At 37.1% G+C, this 17,962-nt stretch overlaps 1 protein-coding gene across 3 annotated transcripts in view; it reads left to right on the forward strand.

The window, feature by feature from the left end:
* The window catches only part of LOC149209267 (LisH and RanBPM domains containing protein), a 147,489-nt gene that overhangs the window by 36,661 nt on the left and 92,866 nt on the right, over positions 1-17,962 (forward strand). For all 3 annotated transcript variants that reach the window (XM_089396342.1, XM_089396341.1, XM_089396343.1), the window contains one exon: positions 7,138-7,269. In XM_089396342.1, coding sequence (XP_089252468.1) covers positions 7,138-7,269 — 132 coding nt within the window. The remainder of the gene's footprint in view (positions 1-7,137; positions 7,270-17,962) is intronic.

Below are 17,962 nucleotides of genomic sequence, written 5' to 3' on the forward strand. Positions count from 1 at the left end.
TAAATGGAGGGTAGAAAGCTTATTATGGACTTGAAAACGAGTGTAAATTAGCGGACCTTTGGTTGTGGGATAAGAAAAACCTCCTCTTTGATACTCTTGTTACTTGTCACTGTGATATCCCCTAGCTTAATGTTTTATTGTAAATAAAAGTGCATAGGTTTATTTTAGATTAAGTATGCTACATTGATAGATAGATAAACACTTTAATTATCAGTAAATTATCACTGATGATGGTTGTTTGTAAAGTTGTAATTTTATTTTATTTTGTGAATAAAGACAATCTGGGAAATTAATGGCCAAGTACAAATGACTGAAAGAGGAAAAAGGTTGCAATTTAATTATGAGAAAATTATTATCTATCAACAAGTTCTAGGCATCTAATTTGAGTGATTAGATTTAATTATGAAATTATTATATTGGCCAATTAAATGTTTCCTAGAAGACAGGGAGTTGTCTTCAGAAGTGGGAAACAAGAGCTCATTAATGAGCAGTTAACTACCTGCCACCTGTTGATGAGGTGGAGGCAATTAGTAACCACCCAAAGAGTGGTAGATGGATATTATATGAGAATTCTCCTGCTTTTGTCTCAGTGATTCTGAGAACATAATTAGAGAGATTGAAGAGAACGACCTGACAGTCACAACACAAATTCTAGTGAAAACAACTAGTCATTAGAGGCAAAAATCAATAATGCATCTAAGTGAACCAAGCTTGAGTGTCATGGGCTATTTAATAGTTCAAATAGGGTTCCCCTTCGAAAATTAGATCCTTGAACTCGCAATGGTGTTTTCTCCCTAGGTAGGAGTGGCTAACGGACAACCCTATTAGGTGTTTCTAGCCCTTAAGGGGAAGTGACATTTCCTCAGTCCATCCTTCAATTGATAGGTGTTAGTGAATAATAATGATGATCACGGAGGGGATAAGGCTTCATGGCCAAAGGCCATGGTCAAAGGGATCGATTGATGGGGATCCACATCCTGAGTGTACAGATGCGAATAGGGAGCAATCATGGATGCATGAGTTACCAACTCACCCTTTGTTTTTCCACCCCTCTTGTGTGCCTTTTACTTTTTCTTGATTTTTCTTTGTATTACTGTTCATAACTCAAGGGTTAGAGCTTGCTTTGAATGATATAGCCATTGTATTACCCCTTAATGATGAGTCAATTTATCACTTATCGAGGTTGCGACATGCAAGGGTTCCTTTTTAGGATGTAATGGAGCAACATGTACTCAAGAACCAAGTGATGACCATAATGAGTGAGGTCGAGCTCATGCAATGCTTTTGCCCACGTGCTAATGTGCATGTCCTTGGCCATCTTTTGCATTTTGATATTCTTTCTTTTCGTTTTGTTGTGGCCATGATATGCTCTTTTTGTTTCTTTTAGCTGCATCAACCTCCTAGGGCAAAGTTTCCATGCCCTACCTAGGTTTGTGGATGGATGGGTGCCAAATCCCAAGGAGCTAAGGTCAGTTGAACTGGAAGAATGGATGTGAGATAAGGGCTTGTAATGTATGATGGAAAGTGTTAAGTATGACATAGGGATAAATGAAACTACTCTATTTCAATTAGGGCTTCCCAAGTAGTGCCCCTCCTATACCCATTGGGCCATTAGGGGAGGCCCCACTAGACTAGGTTCAAAGGCCAAATCCCAAGGAGCCAAGGTTAGTTGAACTTGAAGAATGGATGTGAGATAAGGGCTTGTAATGTATGATGGAAAGTGTTAAGTATGACATAGGGATAAATGAAACTACTTTATTTCAATTAGGGCATCCCAAGTAGTGCTCCTCCTATATCCATACTAGACTAGGATCAAAGATTAACACCCCATTTAAGGTGACAGAACAAGGTCACGATCAAAACCCATCCTTCTTCCAAATCACCCCATAATCCATATCATATGCCCAAATACAAACAAGCATAAGCACTCGATTGCAACATAATTAAAGTACCTTTTGAGTGGAATCCCACCTTCATCCATGGGATGATGTCAGATGGGTGAGAAGCATGTGGTTTATGCAAGTGGCAGAGATAAAATGGCATATCATTAGCTAGTGGTCGCTGTCATGGGTTGTTGACTATGTGGCTAGCCAATTGGCTGTCGAGAATAGGAGAAAAGTTTTCTCCTATGGGGTTACCCATTTTGGTGGGTAACTAGTCCATTTGAAATTCAATGCTGCCAATGCCCTTTACCACATACTTGGTGTTGTCTACAAGCTCAACATGTAGGTCTCTAGGCTCTTTGGCCATGTTTGTGAAAGTATCTCGAGATCCCATCATGTGAAAAGATGCTCAAATTTCACAAACCACGCCCCTCTTGTAATGGTGCCAAAAAGGCATGACACCAAGGCAAAGTTCTTATCGAATGTCTTAGGCAACTCATCCATCTATGTTGTGGCTGCCTTAGATGTCTCCTTGGCCTTCTCCCTATTTGAACATTGTCCAACAAAGTGACAGAGCTTATGACATGCAAAACATTTTACTTTGTTCGTGTCCTTCTCTTTGTTTGGTGAAGATCCTCCTCTCCTTTGGTTTTGCTTGGCCTTCCCCTTGCCCTTTTACACTTGTAAAACAAGAGCAAGTTCTTCCCCACCACCGCTCCTTCGTTGTCCACCAGTCAATGAATTCACCCAGGTCTCCTTTTGGATGAAGTCATCCCACAACTGACCTCAATCCAAAAGTTGTTTCCTAGCAAGGATCCCCTCCACAAAGGTGGTCCTATGCTTAGCGCATCCTTTCAGAGCTACTTTCACAAGCTCTGAATCATTTACTGCCTCCCCGATAATTGATAGCTCATCACAAGCTCGTTGGATCTTGGTGAGGTAATAGGTTATGGTTTTTGATTTTTTCAACCTAATGCTGTTTAATTTTTTTCGCAACACCATCTTTGTATTTTCATTTGAGCTTTGATAAAGATTGGTCAGGGCTACCCACATTTGTCATGTCGTGTCCTTCCCTATTATGCGAGGAATTATATGATCTCTCACACCATCCAAGATTATACCCCTTGCTTTCACATCTTTAAGGTTGTGCTTGATTGCTTGGACAACATTGGAAGGGACCTGGATATCTGTGTTTGCTAAATCCCACAAGCCATTGATTTTTAGAATTACAGTGATCCGTTTTTTCCATGGACTAAAATTAGTGGCCCCCTCCAAGCTGTCTTCATATCTCAAACTACTCAGTGCTGCCATTTCACAAATCAACCTTAGCCATAAAATCCTAGCTGCAAAATAATTTTTTGTTGTTGTCAAAAAATGATTTGCCGCTGTAAACTCTAGTGATCATAGATCTCTCTCCTAGAATTTTTTAGAGCTTTGATACCATGTTAAATTTCCATTACCAGCCCAGATTTATTTTCTCTTAACAATTATTTCTTCCTAGAAATTTATTTTATTACCCAAATAATTTTTGAATTGTTGAAAAATAAAATCACTAGTATTTTTAGCTTCCAGAAATTAATATGTAGCGAAAAAATAAAAATAGAGAGATCAATCGCATCACAACAACGAATGTACACCCATAACAATTCTCCCTCATTCAATAATCTTAGGAAAATCTAGGTTTCGACCCACAGAGAAAATGCACAGGGGTAACTTCGCCCCAATGGCAATAATTTGGCCCTCTGGAAATCAGCCCCTAAAGAAATTATGCCTGGATAGTTCAGCCCTCCTTTCACCGACAGTTCGGCCTTGCATAAATCAACCTCTCCAATTCACAACCTCCTTCACGGTTCAACAATTTGGCATCCCTTGATCTCCAAATCTCAGCGTTTTGAAAATACTTGGAAATCACTTTGCACTCTTCCTCTTTCTCCTTAGTCTAGATGAGCCTCTTGCTCTGGAGAAAATTGCTTTCTCAAAATGTAGTAGCTGCCTCTTATTTTGTGTCTTCGCCCCACACTTGGGCTTCTCTTTATAATTTTCATCAAGCCAATTCCCTAACCTCAATCTCCTAAGTGATGAACCACTGAGATTAGATCTCATCTCGATCAACATTGAGATCATATCTAAATCACTTAAATAATTTTACTATTTATCCTTAGTATTTTGGTTTAATAGGCCACAATAATTAATTGACTTCAATTGTACTTCTCCTAAATTAGACTTGGGGAAGAAGTCATAAATCACTTACTCCTCCAAGCAAGCACCTAAAGAGGAAATTAACCATCTCCTACAAGCTAAGACACCAATGTCATGTAAAAGACCTTCTGAAGTTACCACAAGCTTCAACAGTTACTTGGCTTCTTATACCAGCCAAGTGTTGTCACAACCTATGAATACACATACCCCGTCTCCTCATCTTTGTGTGCTTGCAATATTTGCAAATCATATTGTCATCAATAACTTCACCAATGAACTCATGCAACATCTTTGGCTCTTGGGGCCATGGTGGATGATGGAGTTTCAAGGGAAAGAAATTTGCAAATTGCAAAAAAATGTAACTACGTACAATGCAAGACCTATTGTAAATTTGAAAACAAAAAGAGGCAGATTTAGCCTACAAAGAGGGGCTGATTTTTACTTGAAAGAGGGAAAAGAAAATTAAAAACAGGGACAAGAATCAAATCTGCAATTTCTTAGGAGAGAAAGCATACCTGGGAATGAAAACTAGCTACCAAAGTCTCATCTAAAGATGCCAACTCCATTGGACAGCTCCAAGCCAGCTCCAAGCCAGCTCCAAGATGACAAACAACCTCTAAACTTGCTGCTGCAAAAATCAGAGCTGTTGCAAAACTCTCCAAGCTCACATATGCTCATGAACTCAAAATGAGAAGTGTGAGGCAAATAGATGGGGGGAGGGGGGACTGGTTGGTTTTATAGCTTAAGGGGGGCCATTTTGGGAGGGAAACAACCCCTGGATTCCTCCAAAACCACTTCAAAAATTTCATGTGGGTCCCATGAGCCACTATGTGCGCAAGTGAACTGACTGGCCGGTAAGGATTGGAATCGGCTGGTTAGGGATGGTTTGTGCCAATTAGGTACCAAATCAGGCTGGTTTGGTACCTAACCAGGACAAACCGACCATTTGGTTCGGGTAGGTCGCTGGTTCATAGCCACGCCCATCCAGCACTCATTAAAATAAGAATGAACGAAGAAATCCCTAACAAACATTTAAATACAATCCACATGATCCATAATGAAAATCTGTATGCCTTTGGGTATATCATCCAATATTGGATTTTTCTATGTCAGGATGATGCACTTTTTTGTTATCTAAGTCAGAGAAAGATGTACAGTCCATTTTAGTTGATCTACTAGGATTATTCCACTAATTTTTTGGGATGTGGGGATGTTGGAACATGTGGAGGTGCCCCCAAATTTTAGGGAATTTCGAGATCCTCAACATAGAGGACCTTGGTCCTATCAAAAGAACTAAAAATTTAAATATATGGAAAACATAATGAGTCAATTGGGTTTAGCTTTGGTGGTTGGGAGAAATGTTGTTATCCTCCCACCCAAGTCCAATTCCTGCATGTGACATGTTCAGTTCATAATGAGTATTTTTTGTAATGGCTCCAGGCCTTGTTGTCTAAATAGTCCCTGAAGAACATAAACATGTATATTCCTCCTATGGAATATCAAGATTCTTCTCATGGAAAAAGAAAATGGAAAACATAATGTAATTGTGAGTTGGGGTGGGTGTAGAGGGGTTTATAATATATATGAAGTGTAATTAGGGTTTCAAAGTAGTTGTTTTATGGCTGCTGCTTTTTTAGTTTAATATTACTTTTCTTTGCATCGAACTCTTTTTCTTTTTGGGAAGGGTGCATCTAGAGGTATCCTTTTCTTCCATTGCACTTGTGGTATCCCACTTTTCAGGGGGACATCCCCATGTGCATTTGCTAACATCCCGCAAATAGGGTACTAGGTAAAATGCCCCCATTAGAGTACTTGTGTCTCGGGAGTGTGTTGACCATGCTCCCTACTCTTGGGAATGTGTCGCTTTATAACACTGTTTACTAGTTGTCATTTGGAGCAGACTTGCGAACATGGCATCGATCTAGCTAGAATGGATGGCTAATCTGATGATCTTTGCCATTTTATGCATGAGTTGAGAGGAAAATATGTTTTGGGATGAGAGAGTTGTAACTGTACCAATTCATTCTACATGGTACTATGCTATCTAGCATTGATGTGGAGGATGGTATCAGTACTGGTAGATAAGTTTTGTTGTCTGTTATGCTCACATTTTCGTTAATTGCCTTTTTGGGAATGGGTGAGCATGATTCTCCAGGGCTATGCATTGTGTCTTACAGGGAAATTGAACTATATGGATATATATCTAGGTCTGCAATGTCCATGTTGATTGCCAAAGGTTGGGTAAACAAAGTTTTATGTGAAGGCCATGGCATTTTAAATCCTAACCCATTTCAAAGAGGTTGAACCTTCTATCATGGTGTAATTTGTCCTATTTATTCTTGACTTGATGTTCGGCCTTTTAATGGGTCTTTTGGGTGCTCCTTTTGAATTTTATGTGGTTGAAGATGCCCTTGTAAGATAATGGCTCTAGTTGAGCATTATAACTCATAGTTATTGAGCATATGTCGTTTTCGAACTGGGAACATATATCAGGCATACTGCAGTTTTATGATGTCAACACAAACTAGGGTTGCATTATATATCACTCATGATTAGGTAAACCAGTTATATCTCTCACTTGATGGTAGTTACTTGAAAAAGGCTAATGAGAAAAAAGATCTGCCTATCGAATGTTCATAATTTTACAATTTCCTGATGAACTGGAGGAGTTATGTAGGTTGGATGACTTGTAGATGAAGTTTTCCGTGGCCAAGACTTGTGTGTTGCAAATTGTGTAATGAATTTTGCACTTTGTGATTCACCTTTTTTTTTTTCGATTTTGTTTCTACAACTTCTGCAAGGTAATGGTGGTTATTACAAGAGCAGTATTTTAAAATTATGCATGTAGGTCAGAAGTTGTGGAGATGAAAAATTTGAATCCAAAGATAGTATGGGCTGTTTAACTGTTTTTCCAGTGAGATGACATTTTTATGTCTCCTTAGAACTGTTTTTTCTTGCATTGTCGCCTTCATTATTTTGAACATTCAAATACTTTCTGAGTATTTATATTGTGTTATAAAGTGTCTTATCTTCTATTTAATTGGTTTTGATACAGATTTTGGACACAAACCCCCAGCTGTTTTTCCATCTTCAGCAGCAAAGGTTAATTGAACTTATACGCAATGGAAAAGTAGAAGAGGCACTTGAGTTTGCGCAGGAGGAACTTGCACCGAGGGGAGAAGAAAATGTAATTATTCCTATCGTATTCCTTGAAGGCACATTATTATTTGATTGATTTCTTTATGGATTCATAGTTTATTTGGTTCTATTCCATTATTACGTGTCAATTCTATATATGCAATTTAACAAGATGATAATATTCTATGTAGTACTATATTAGTCTTATGACCTTTTTTTTTAGGGAAATGCATGCCATATTACATTACTGGATATTACATCATACCATGAACATTAGTAGGGTAGGTTGCAATAATATATACCCCTCCCTTCGTAAGCAAGGAGTGATGAGCTATCTGCCTTCGTCCCAACATTAAGGGAAGCTACATCCTTTTTGAAAAGATACAATTCTGGCTGAAATATGAACTTCTAGCTTCACTTTTAACTCTGTCATCTCCCTTAAGTGCAAGAGGGAGGAGTCTGTATCCTACTGTCCAATTTTCCACTTTTCTCCTAAGATGACACCCTTCCAAGAAGGTTAATGATGAAAAATATGGCATAGTCAGTGGATATCTAGTCCCATAAAATTCAAGCCACTTTGCACTCCCAGAAAATATGTTTGATGGTCTTGATCATGTGACAAAAGATGCAATTTCCACCCAAAAGTCACAATTGTAGCATCCTGTCCCCAACTACCAGGCTGTGATTAAGTACCAATTATCAAAGGATTTGAGACTTGAAGGATGATGGGTTTTCCAGATATCATGGTGTCTTCCAATCCATTGGTCCTCAATATCTCGAGCAACCCATCTCTTATTTAACTGCTTTGCAGATGGAGGCTTTGATCTAATATTCCCATATAGATCTTTAGCTCTATAATCATCTATAAAATCTTAGTATAATACACTTCCAATCTTTCCAGATCGAGCAATAAGCAAGCACATTTATATTAAAAGTATTTGACTCTAGTAGAACGTTGCAAAGATATATAAAAGATTTTTTTGTGACATCCGATAATGTTTGACTGTCCTTTAATTCAACCAGTCCCCTCATTGATTATCTCAAAGGTATCCGTAGGGGTGAAAACCTTTTTTAGGTAGCCTGTTACTTTCAGAGCAAGGCAACAAACCATTCTGTTGCCTCTTAGAGTGGAAAGTATAAATAGATCTTGCTGCCAAATCTCACTGCTCATCGACCCATCCAAGTCCTAATGGAGCTTCCTGGAAACTATTTGATATGCCTGCAAAATCCTTTTGAAGATCATTGGCCTTGGATTACAAAAAGCATTGACTACTCTCACCATATCACAGATGCCTAAAAGATCCCTTTTGCCATTGGCATGAATGACATGTTCATTTTGATGTTGAACAAGAATTTGCAAAGGTCATTACATTAGTTGCATAAGATGGCAACAAACCAATCTGTAGCTTCTTAGAGAGGAAAATCTGAATAGATATTGCGTCCAGATCCCAACCACTCAGTAACCCATCAAAGTCCCTGTTACCGCAAAATCTAACAGGACTTGAAGAGGGAAACCCTACAAGACAAAAAGCTAGACAAAGTGCTAACAATGGGGTAGAGGCCCATTGTCATGTCAGCCAAAACCCCCTGCTCTTTACGGATTTTCACCGATAGGAGTCCTGGTAAGGATGAGATCACTTGAGATGGATATGCTATGGATAAGGTGCACAATGATCTCACTAGGACTCATTGAAAGAGAGACACAATCAAAGTTCAAGGCTCCACAAGAAGCTTATCGCTCTCTATGAAAAGACATAGAAAGGAGGGTTCAAGACCTAGGGTTGATGTTTTTAGGCAATGATTGAAGTTCCAAAGGTCAAAACAATGAGAAAAGGTTTCCTATAATGGATACTAGCTAATTCAGGGCTCATGAAACCTTCATGAAAGTCCTCAAATTGAATGAAAAGAAACTAGGGTTTCCCTATTAGGGCAAACCTAGGGCAAGAGATTTTATGGATGAAATTTGAGTGGATGCCCACCAAATTGATAGGTTAGGTAGCCTAGACCTATCTCTTGATGTAAAGGCTCTCAAATCACCAAAAAACCTCTTCCCTAAAATTTTGCTCCAAGGCCTAGTTTTTCTCCTTAGCCTTAAAAGGACCGCATTTGAGAAGAGAAAATTATGGTTGAGCACCAAGTGATTGGACGAGTGCCTTGTCCTATGAGTATATAAAGTCAAGGATGTGCTAGATAAGCCTAATTCCCTTCTAAGGAGGTCGAAATTTGATGCCTTAGCTATCAAATTTTCAACAGTTACCCACTTCATGGAATAATGGATTTTGATGGAGAGTAACAAGAAGTGCTCCACTAGGAACATTCATTACATGTTATGATGAGTAATGCATACAACATTCAGCCAGAATTTCTTTGACAAATTAATTTTCAACGATTTAGGCACAAAATTTTAACCTAGAATCAATATTTCCATACATTAAACATTCAAGAAAAAGATATTCAACAAATAGATTGCACTTACATGATAACATGCAATATATCCTTCCATTAGACCAAGAAATAGCTCCAAAAAATGTCAAAATCAGCTTCCATACATCAAAATGCATCCAAGTAATCTCCAAAATCACCCACAAGAAGCAAGTGCAAATTCTCTATGAGGTCCAAAATTCACAAGTTTAATGATGATTTGATCACAAATATATACATGAGCTACTAGACCATATTTTGCCTAAAAGCCCCTAAAGTCATAAAGTAATGGGCTAAAAACACCTATAGCTCACAGGCCAACCAGGTATCCAATGTAACAAATGATAAAATTTCCTAAAGGAGGGCCGAATGCTGACATAATGCATGCGTAGGCCTCTAGAGGGAAGGCGTTGAGGCCAAATTATGCCATGTGTGATGTAGAGGGCCTCTAAAATCATGATGGAGGGGTTGGTAACTCTGCCTCAATGCAGATGATCCTGTGGACCCCCAAATATGGTTTGGGGCACAAACTGGGTCTCATGGGTCTCCATGTGGCTGAATGTCTGTCTCTGCTCCAACGTTGAGGGCACAGAAGATGGTGCTAGCCCTCCCATGTCATGCCTGCAAAATTGTTTTGAATATCTTTGACAGAGGAATACCAAAAGCACTGACTACTCCCATCACACACAAATGCCCAAAAGATCATTTTTCCATTGACACAGAGAACATGCTCAATTTGATGTTGAACAAGAATATACTAAGGTTCATTACCATTCTTACCATCCATTGGCTGCTCAAGTTATCCCTTGAGTTTGGATATCATTCATAACATCCACAGGTGCCTATTTAGGAAATCTGAAATCATCCCATGCAACAAGTGAGAGGTCCTTCTTCCCTCCCTGGTTTCCCCAGATAATACATCTAGGCCCAATTTCTAGTTTCTTAAATCCTGCTACAGAGGGAAAGGGGTAAGAAGAGTAGTGATTATGCTTTGCTGTGAATATTGTATCAGCTGAATTGTGCCAAGATGATGAATCTAATTTTATTTCAGTTAACCAAAGATCAGTATTGAGTGGAAGTATGGAATGGGCAAGGTAGACTAGGCATGTCAAATATTTTTAAAGATAAAACTATATAGGATTGGGTGAGATATCCTTTTGGATATGTTTCTGGGTCAAGGCAGTTTCCTAGGCAGACTGAATACGTTTTTAGGTCAAGACAATTACCTAGGCAGGCTGGTTACAGAGTTGCATTTTATCAGGTACTCAGACATTTAATTTTGTATTCTCTCTGACAGGTTTGTGGAATAGGTATGGAGTTGTTTTGAGAGGAAATCACTATTTTTGGTGCTATGCTACTGAAAGGACTTTATAGGGTTTTATGTACTTCTAGCAACAAAAATAATTTATTCTAATCATTAACTGATGGCATAAAGCCTTCCAGAAGCATAAGAGATCAACCCAGTATAACAAATGAGGCAATATATGTTGTTTAACACTAGAAACCTTGAAATATGAAATTTAGTTGGCATATGCATGCAAGATCAATGATATCTAAACTGATTGATTATTGGTCTAGAATTTTTTTCTTAGTCAAATAACAACAAAATTAAAAACAAAACAATAGCACACACAACATTCCACACACAGTAGAACAATATTTTTAAGGAGAACCCTCTTGGGGAAGAAACTCCTAATTTTTATCAGTCTAAGAGTTTGCCAACCAGCAAACATTTACATATACAAATCTGCATGACTTTTGGGATTTCACATTTACAATGTTGCTTTTACAATGCTTGGCACTTTGGTAATTAGAGTCGAGGCCTTCCTTTCCTCGAGGGAAAATCCTTCTCTCCCTCTTGGCAAACCTCTTTGTCGATTATGGTAAATCAATCACTCTCCCAATGGTCAATCAATTTCTCAATCATGTAACTAGTTAACCCTAACCTCGTCTTGCAAGCTGCCTTCTTATGTGTCATCTCTAAGAGCCAGTGATTAGCCATTCACCTTTTGCATCCTTTACTTACACAAGGGTTTGAATTCTCATAGTGAACAATGACAATTGTCTAGTCGACAAGCTTACATTCTATGAATGCTGCATAGACATTCCTTTCATTGGGACCTATCTAATTTCAGACAATTCTAGCAGGGAAGGCTTCCTGCCAATCCATCATTATTAATTTGTTCGATCTACTTGGTTTTTTGTTCTCGTTGTCAACATATGCACACTAGTTGACAAGACTTGACACCAGTCTAGTCAACTATTATCCTTGATTTTCTTGCACATGCGATTTTCATCACATGACTCAGGGATTGACAGGGAGGCATGGTGATTCTAGCCTTCTAGGTGTTGGAATTTAAAAAAAAAATGTTTCTAGTGGATGTTGGCTTGGTAGCGAAGATTCATTTTCTCGTTGGTTGATGGTAATGGCTTGGTTCTCTTTTTATGGTTTCACATGTATTGGTTGATGATTTTTGTATGATCTCTGATACTACTATTTTGCTACATGGTGATCATCCTTTTCATGGTAGATGTGCCACATGTATTATTGTTTTACTCATGTTCCACACGTGACTCTATTGCTAGAGCACTTGGCTTATTTGATATGTTATGACATTGAGATGGCATTTGATGATATGGACTATCACTCCTAGTGGAATGCTCCTCTTGTAGACGTTTTGATGTAATCCTAACCCTCACAATGGCTAGTGGACTTATTTTGACCTATTTGAGCTTGTGGAGCATCTTGGGTTTTTGAGAATAAAGGTGTTCTACTTTGGCGCCCTTGCTTTTTGGTGATTCTTGACACTTAGAAAGACTTGAGATGGGGTTTACTACCATTTTGAGCACTCTCCCAATATTGACTTCATTGCACATATTTAGAATTTGATCCATACATATTGTAGCTTTTGAGGGAGTTTTCTGCTTTCCATGTTGTGACATCTTCTTGGGCATTGTGACCTTACCTTTGGTGTTATTACATTGCATTGAGAGAAGCAACATTGCATTGAGAATAGTAGCATTGCATTAGGAGTTGGAGCAAGATGCTAATTTATGGATGTCCACCAAGATGCTAATTTGTGAATGAGTTTCAACATTTTTTGACTCTTTGACTTTCCTATAGCACTTCAACACGTGCTAGACCTATGCAATGAGCAAGAAACTCGTTTTTACAATTTACAAAAAATAATGTTTCTTTTCTTTTACAAGTACAAAGATCAAAATTACATTTATGAAGACCGAACTTAGTTACACTTTCTTCAACACAGAAAAGTAGAGAACGGCAAAATAAGCTCACACACACATAAGACACAAGAAATGCTCTCTCGGAAACTCTTTTGGGAGAAAACCCAACTGGAAGGTGAGGCCGCTTCGCTCTCTTTCTTTGTCTGGAAATATGGCTACAAATACAAAGAAGTAATGTCTGTGGCTTGTGGGCTGCTACAGTGCACAAATCCTCTCTGTGTGCTCTACCTCCTATCTCTCCTGGCTATTTTTGCTCAGCTATGGAACGAAATGCTCTCGAAAGAATGGAATGCCTCTTCCTCCTGGTGGCTCGGTTATAACACAACCCAATAGCCTACTAGTGGTTAGTTTGACTACATCAACTCTTAACTAGAGTTTCAATATAGACTATTCTAGAGTCTTTTACATCACAAACACGTGGCTAACCCCTTTTCTATAAATAATGGGAGCTGACCCGACATCCTGCAGAAATATAGGCGTGAAAACAGGGAGGTCAACTTCTGAGTGGCATAACGTTTGCATACGGACTCTGATTGACGCACTTCTTGCTTCGTTGGAAAGGTCTCTATGTGTAGAATAACATAAAGTGCAGCGCTAAAGCGTCAAAGTTTTACCCCCAAAAAATGTCGTTTGATGCCTCAATTGCTTCCGGAAGGTTTTAGACCCTGTTTTGCTAAACAAGGTCCCGTCTGTAAAAACGGTTTTGTGAGCTGATTCTTTCACTTTTTCCACTCCAAATGCGTCGAGATGGATGACAAACAATATAATGATCCAATTGAGATCAAAAGCTAGGGTGGGATTCAGTGATGATGTCTTAAGTAAGTCCTAGTGTATTGAGTCTATGTATTTTCATCATATTAGATCATGTCTTGAGTCTCGCAGAATTTGGTTGAGTCCAAGTGTCTTTTTTTTAATTATTAAATTTCCAGTTGGTTACGAAATTTAATAATCTGGATGTAAATTGTAAAATTGAAAGTTTGTAAAAGTTGAAGGGTGTAGAGTACTCATATTTAGAACCTCTACACTTCAACTTAGTGTTTAGATACCCTTTGAAGGTTGAAATTACGTCTTTCCCCTCAAATTATTTTTATTTTTGGGTTTTTAGCAAAAAAACGACAAAAATTTAGCCAAAAAAAGGTCAAAAAATTAAAATTGAGAGAAAATGAAATTCTCTCCAAGTGGAAAAATGAATTTTTGGAGAAGGTGGTCATTCCCAAGGAAGAATTAAATTGACAAACCCAATTCCAAGGTAGAAAAACCGCAAGAAATTCTTTGGGGCCAAAAAATAATTATTTTTTTCAAGAAAATTAATTTTTCTGGGTCTAGTTAGTTGAAGAAAATTCGTGGGTCGAAAAGAAGTCAAATTTTCAAGGTCCTTCATCAAGGGAAAAATTAAATTTTTAACAAAATTTGAGCTTATGGACCAAGGTGATTAAGTCAAAAATAATTTTTTGGGGAAAAAGGTCAAAATAATATTTTTTGGACTAGGAAAAAAGGGATTTTTTATGGAATTCGAATTTTTTCATTAAGATCAAGGGAAAGGATTTAATTTTGGCATGGATCAAGCAACAACTAGCCCTTATTCTCCAAGATCAAGTCAAAATTGTGCAACTTCTTGGACCTAACCATTTTCCACTTGGAGGAGGATTTAGATCTCTTTATTTTTCTATAAATTGAGCCTAAGGCTCCTCATTGTAACATCTCATCTTTGGATGGTGTATTGGCTCTGGAAGCTTTGTAACATTTTTTTTTGAGTAATAAAGCATGAAAGTATTTGAGGGCGATATTATGGTGTATCTCTGGTGTATCTCTTCAGCTTGTTGTGGTAAATTTAATTTGATGGTGCTTTAAATTTCTACTTTGTGCTTTAATTTGTTAAATTCTCTAGCCATTTGGATTTATAGTTGCTTGTTTGCACCTATATCTGGGATGAGAACATTGTTGAATTGCTAGATCTAGTGGATTCTTGTTTGAATCACTAGAGCTTCTTTTCACTGTGTGACTCACCCCTATTGGATCTAACAAAATCTTCAAGTTTTGTGTAGAAAATCTTATTGATCAGGTGTCAAGCATTTGAAGCAAGTTCTTGTTTGAATCTTCATCTCCTCGAGCTAAGTGTTTGAAGTAGTCCTTGCTTGAACCTTCATCCCTTTGGCACACAACAATTAAGAACTCATAGTGGGTTTCCTCAAAGACCCATCATAAGATTTTATTAAAGGGAGTTTTCTTGCCTCTTACTCTACTAAAGATAATCCATTTAAAAATTAAATCTTTTACTTATTTTAAAAGCACTTTCATTGATCTATTTGCTATTTCCAAGAGCTATTTTATCTAATCTATGGGTGGAGGTGTTCTCATACCATAGATTAGACTTGTAAATTATTTGTAATTATTGTAATTTTTTTTACCCTTTTCATTATAGCTTTGTCAATAAATCTGAATATATTTTAAACTAACCTTTTATAGAAATCCTATTGGCATTGTACATATTATTGTGGTTTCTCTGATTTATTTCTATAGATCTGAAGAGGGCATCAAATTTCTGGCTTGGATCTATTCATATCTATTGTTTGCAGGTCTGATCTCTAGAACTACAAGGATAAACAATTGTTTTGAAGCCTAAAACTACCTCCTAGCCTAGACGACTAGGGTTTCAAGGGCATCAATGGAATCTTGAAGGCCGTCTATCATTTTTGGGAGGCCTTCTAGGGTTTCAAAAGCCCATTTGCTTCAGAAAGGAAATTTCTCCAAGGGTTCTTACCCTCATAAATTTCTGCAATTTTCTTTTTTAATGGTCCGTTTTAGGGTTTGGGCATCAAGTTTGTGGCTTAAACATTATTTTGAGACCCTTATAACTTCAAAATTGAATTTTCCCTGCGGGTTTTTCTTCTACAAATTTTATAATACATTTTTCAAGGCATTTTCTAATTTTATGAGGGATCTCATTTGGGTTTTCTCATTGTGCATATCGTATATTTTTTTTGAGAGAGCCACATACCTTTGAGCCTTATCCTCCATAAGCTGAAAACCTCAAAGGGTCTGTCCTCATTCTAAAAAAAATCGATTTTTGTTTTAGGGCCATGACCAAATTTCTTATTGGGGCCGTTCTCTCTGTCACGGCCATTTTAAATTTTTCTGAGTCGTTCCCTTTGCTGAAGCAAAATCAGATTTATTTGGGAAGGCTGTTGGCAACTCCCTAAGCCGCAATGGTTTCTCCCTTGTCATGAGTGTAAATTCCTTGGGGTTTGAGCAAATTAAATTTTCTTCCAAGGAGAAATTAGTTTGAAACGAAATACAAAGGGAAATTATCATTTGGGAGGGAATTATAAAATTGATAAAATCATATTAAAAAATTTTGATCTCAATTTGACTTTGCGAAAAAGTCAATTTCTTTGGGAGAGATATTTTATTAAAAAAATTTAAAATTTGCTATAGGAATTTCTCTCATTAACTTTAGAGAAGGGCTATTTAAATTTTATTTATAAACCCCTCTTCAAAAGTTTAAAAACCTCGCCTAATTTATTATAAACAAAATATATTTTGGAAGGGAGAGTAAGTTACTTTGAAGGAAAATGGATTTCCCCTTTATTGAGAGAAATATTCTTATTTTAATCTTTTAAAGTCATTTTAAAGATATTTATCTCATTAACACTTTCGAGGAGAGGATATTTGCTATTAAAGTTATTTATTTTATAAATCCTTCTTATAGGTTTTTAAACTCTTTCTTTTGTCTAAAGGGTTTCCTTTGCAATTTATATTAAAAAGGGAATTGTGGGCTTGCTTTATAATTGTGAGCTTATTTGAATGCCATAATTACTTGGAGGTATAAGTTTCTTTCTTGTAATTGTTCTTAATTCGCTTCACTGTTCACAATCTTGGTTATATTGATTGGTTAAACTAACTTTCTTCTTGCAACACTGCTAATCTAGTAACTTGAAGTTTTCATGTGTTGCAAGTGATATAATCTATATTGAGCATTGTTCATTAGGCTCTGGTCTATCACTTTTACATCTTATATCTGCCTCATTGATCTTAATTGAAATCCATTTTAAAGTCTTAAACTTGCTCTAATTAATAATCAAGTTGCATTAATAACAATCGCCTTGCCCTCATATCTCCTAGGCTTCTTGTTCCAACAAGTTTCATCCTCTAGGGACTACCCCCCTTGACATAGCTATGAGAAAGTTTAAATGGAGTAAATAGGGATTTAGAGTGTCAACCCTTGTTCTGAGCATTGCGCCTTAGGTGTACACTTTAGGCGACAAAAAGAAGGAAGGAATGGTATGGCCTTTGTTGTCGCACAAAGGGTCTAGGCACCGCGACAATGCTCAGAGTAAGGGCTGTCACTCTAATCCTTACTCACTCCGTTTAGACTCTCTCCTAGACAAGTCAACGGGGGTAGTCCCTAAGGTGAATGAATGAGAAGGCTCTAGGAGACTTAAAGATGGACAACTTGACGAATGTAAATGAGTCCTGGTTAACTGAGATGAATAGATTAAACACTAATACAATCAAGACATAACCACAAGATAGAAATGATTATAGACCAGTGCCTTTATATTCAATTAACCAAAGACTAAATAAAAACAAGTTACCCAGAGCAATTTATAATGTGGCAAAGCGACGATCATGAACAATTAAGTGTGAATGCTCAAAACTCTAACATGCAGGATATTCTAGATTTAAAATAATTTTCATTAATAACTCAGATCTAGAATAATTTATCATTTTCCAATAGGCAATTGACACCAAGGAACTTTAGATTAACAACTTAATTATTCTTTAGGTAATTAATTTAATGTGGCGAATGAAAAATTTAGATTTTTTAAATGTGACAAAAGTAAAACAAATAAAAAAGGGCTAATAAATTGAAATTTTAATGGGCTATAAAGTTATAAACCACATTAAAATTTAATGTGAAAGCACAAATCCTCTTTTGATTTAATTCTTTTAGGAATTTTAAAGTCACATAAATGAAATATTTAAATTTTTAGGTTTTTTTTTTGGTAATTTTTTAGATTTTTAAATGTTTTTTAAATATTTTTCTTTCTTATAGAATCAAAATAATGAAAAAT

This window comes from Pinus tabuliformis, chromosome 1_2, assembly GCF_031772625.1.
Source record: "Pinus tabuliformis cultivar Carrire ecotype Pingquan chromosome 1_2, CPIR1, whole genome shotgun sequence".
Classification (NCBI taxonomy): domain Eukaryota; kingdom Viridiplantae; phylum Streptophyta; class Pinopsida; order Pinales; family Pinaceae; genus Pinus; species Pinus tabuliformis.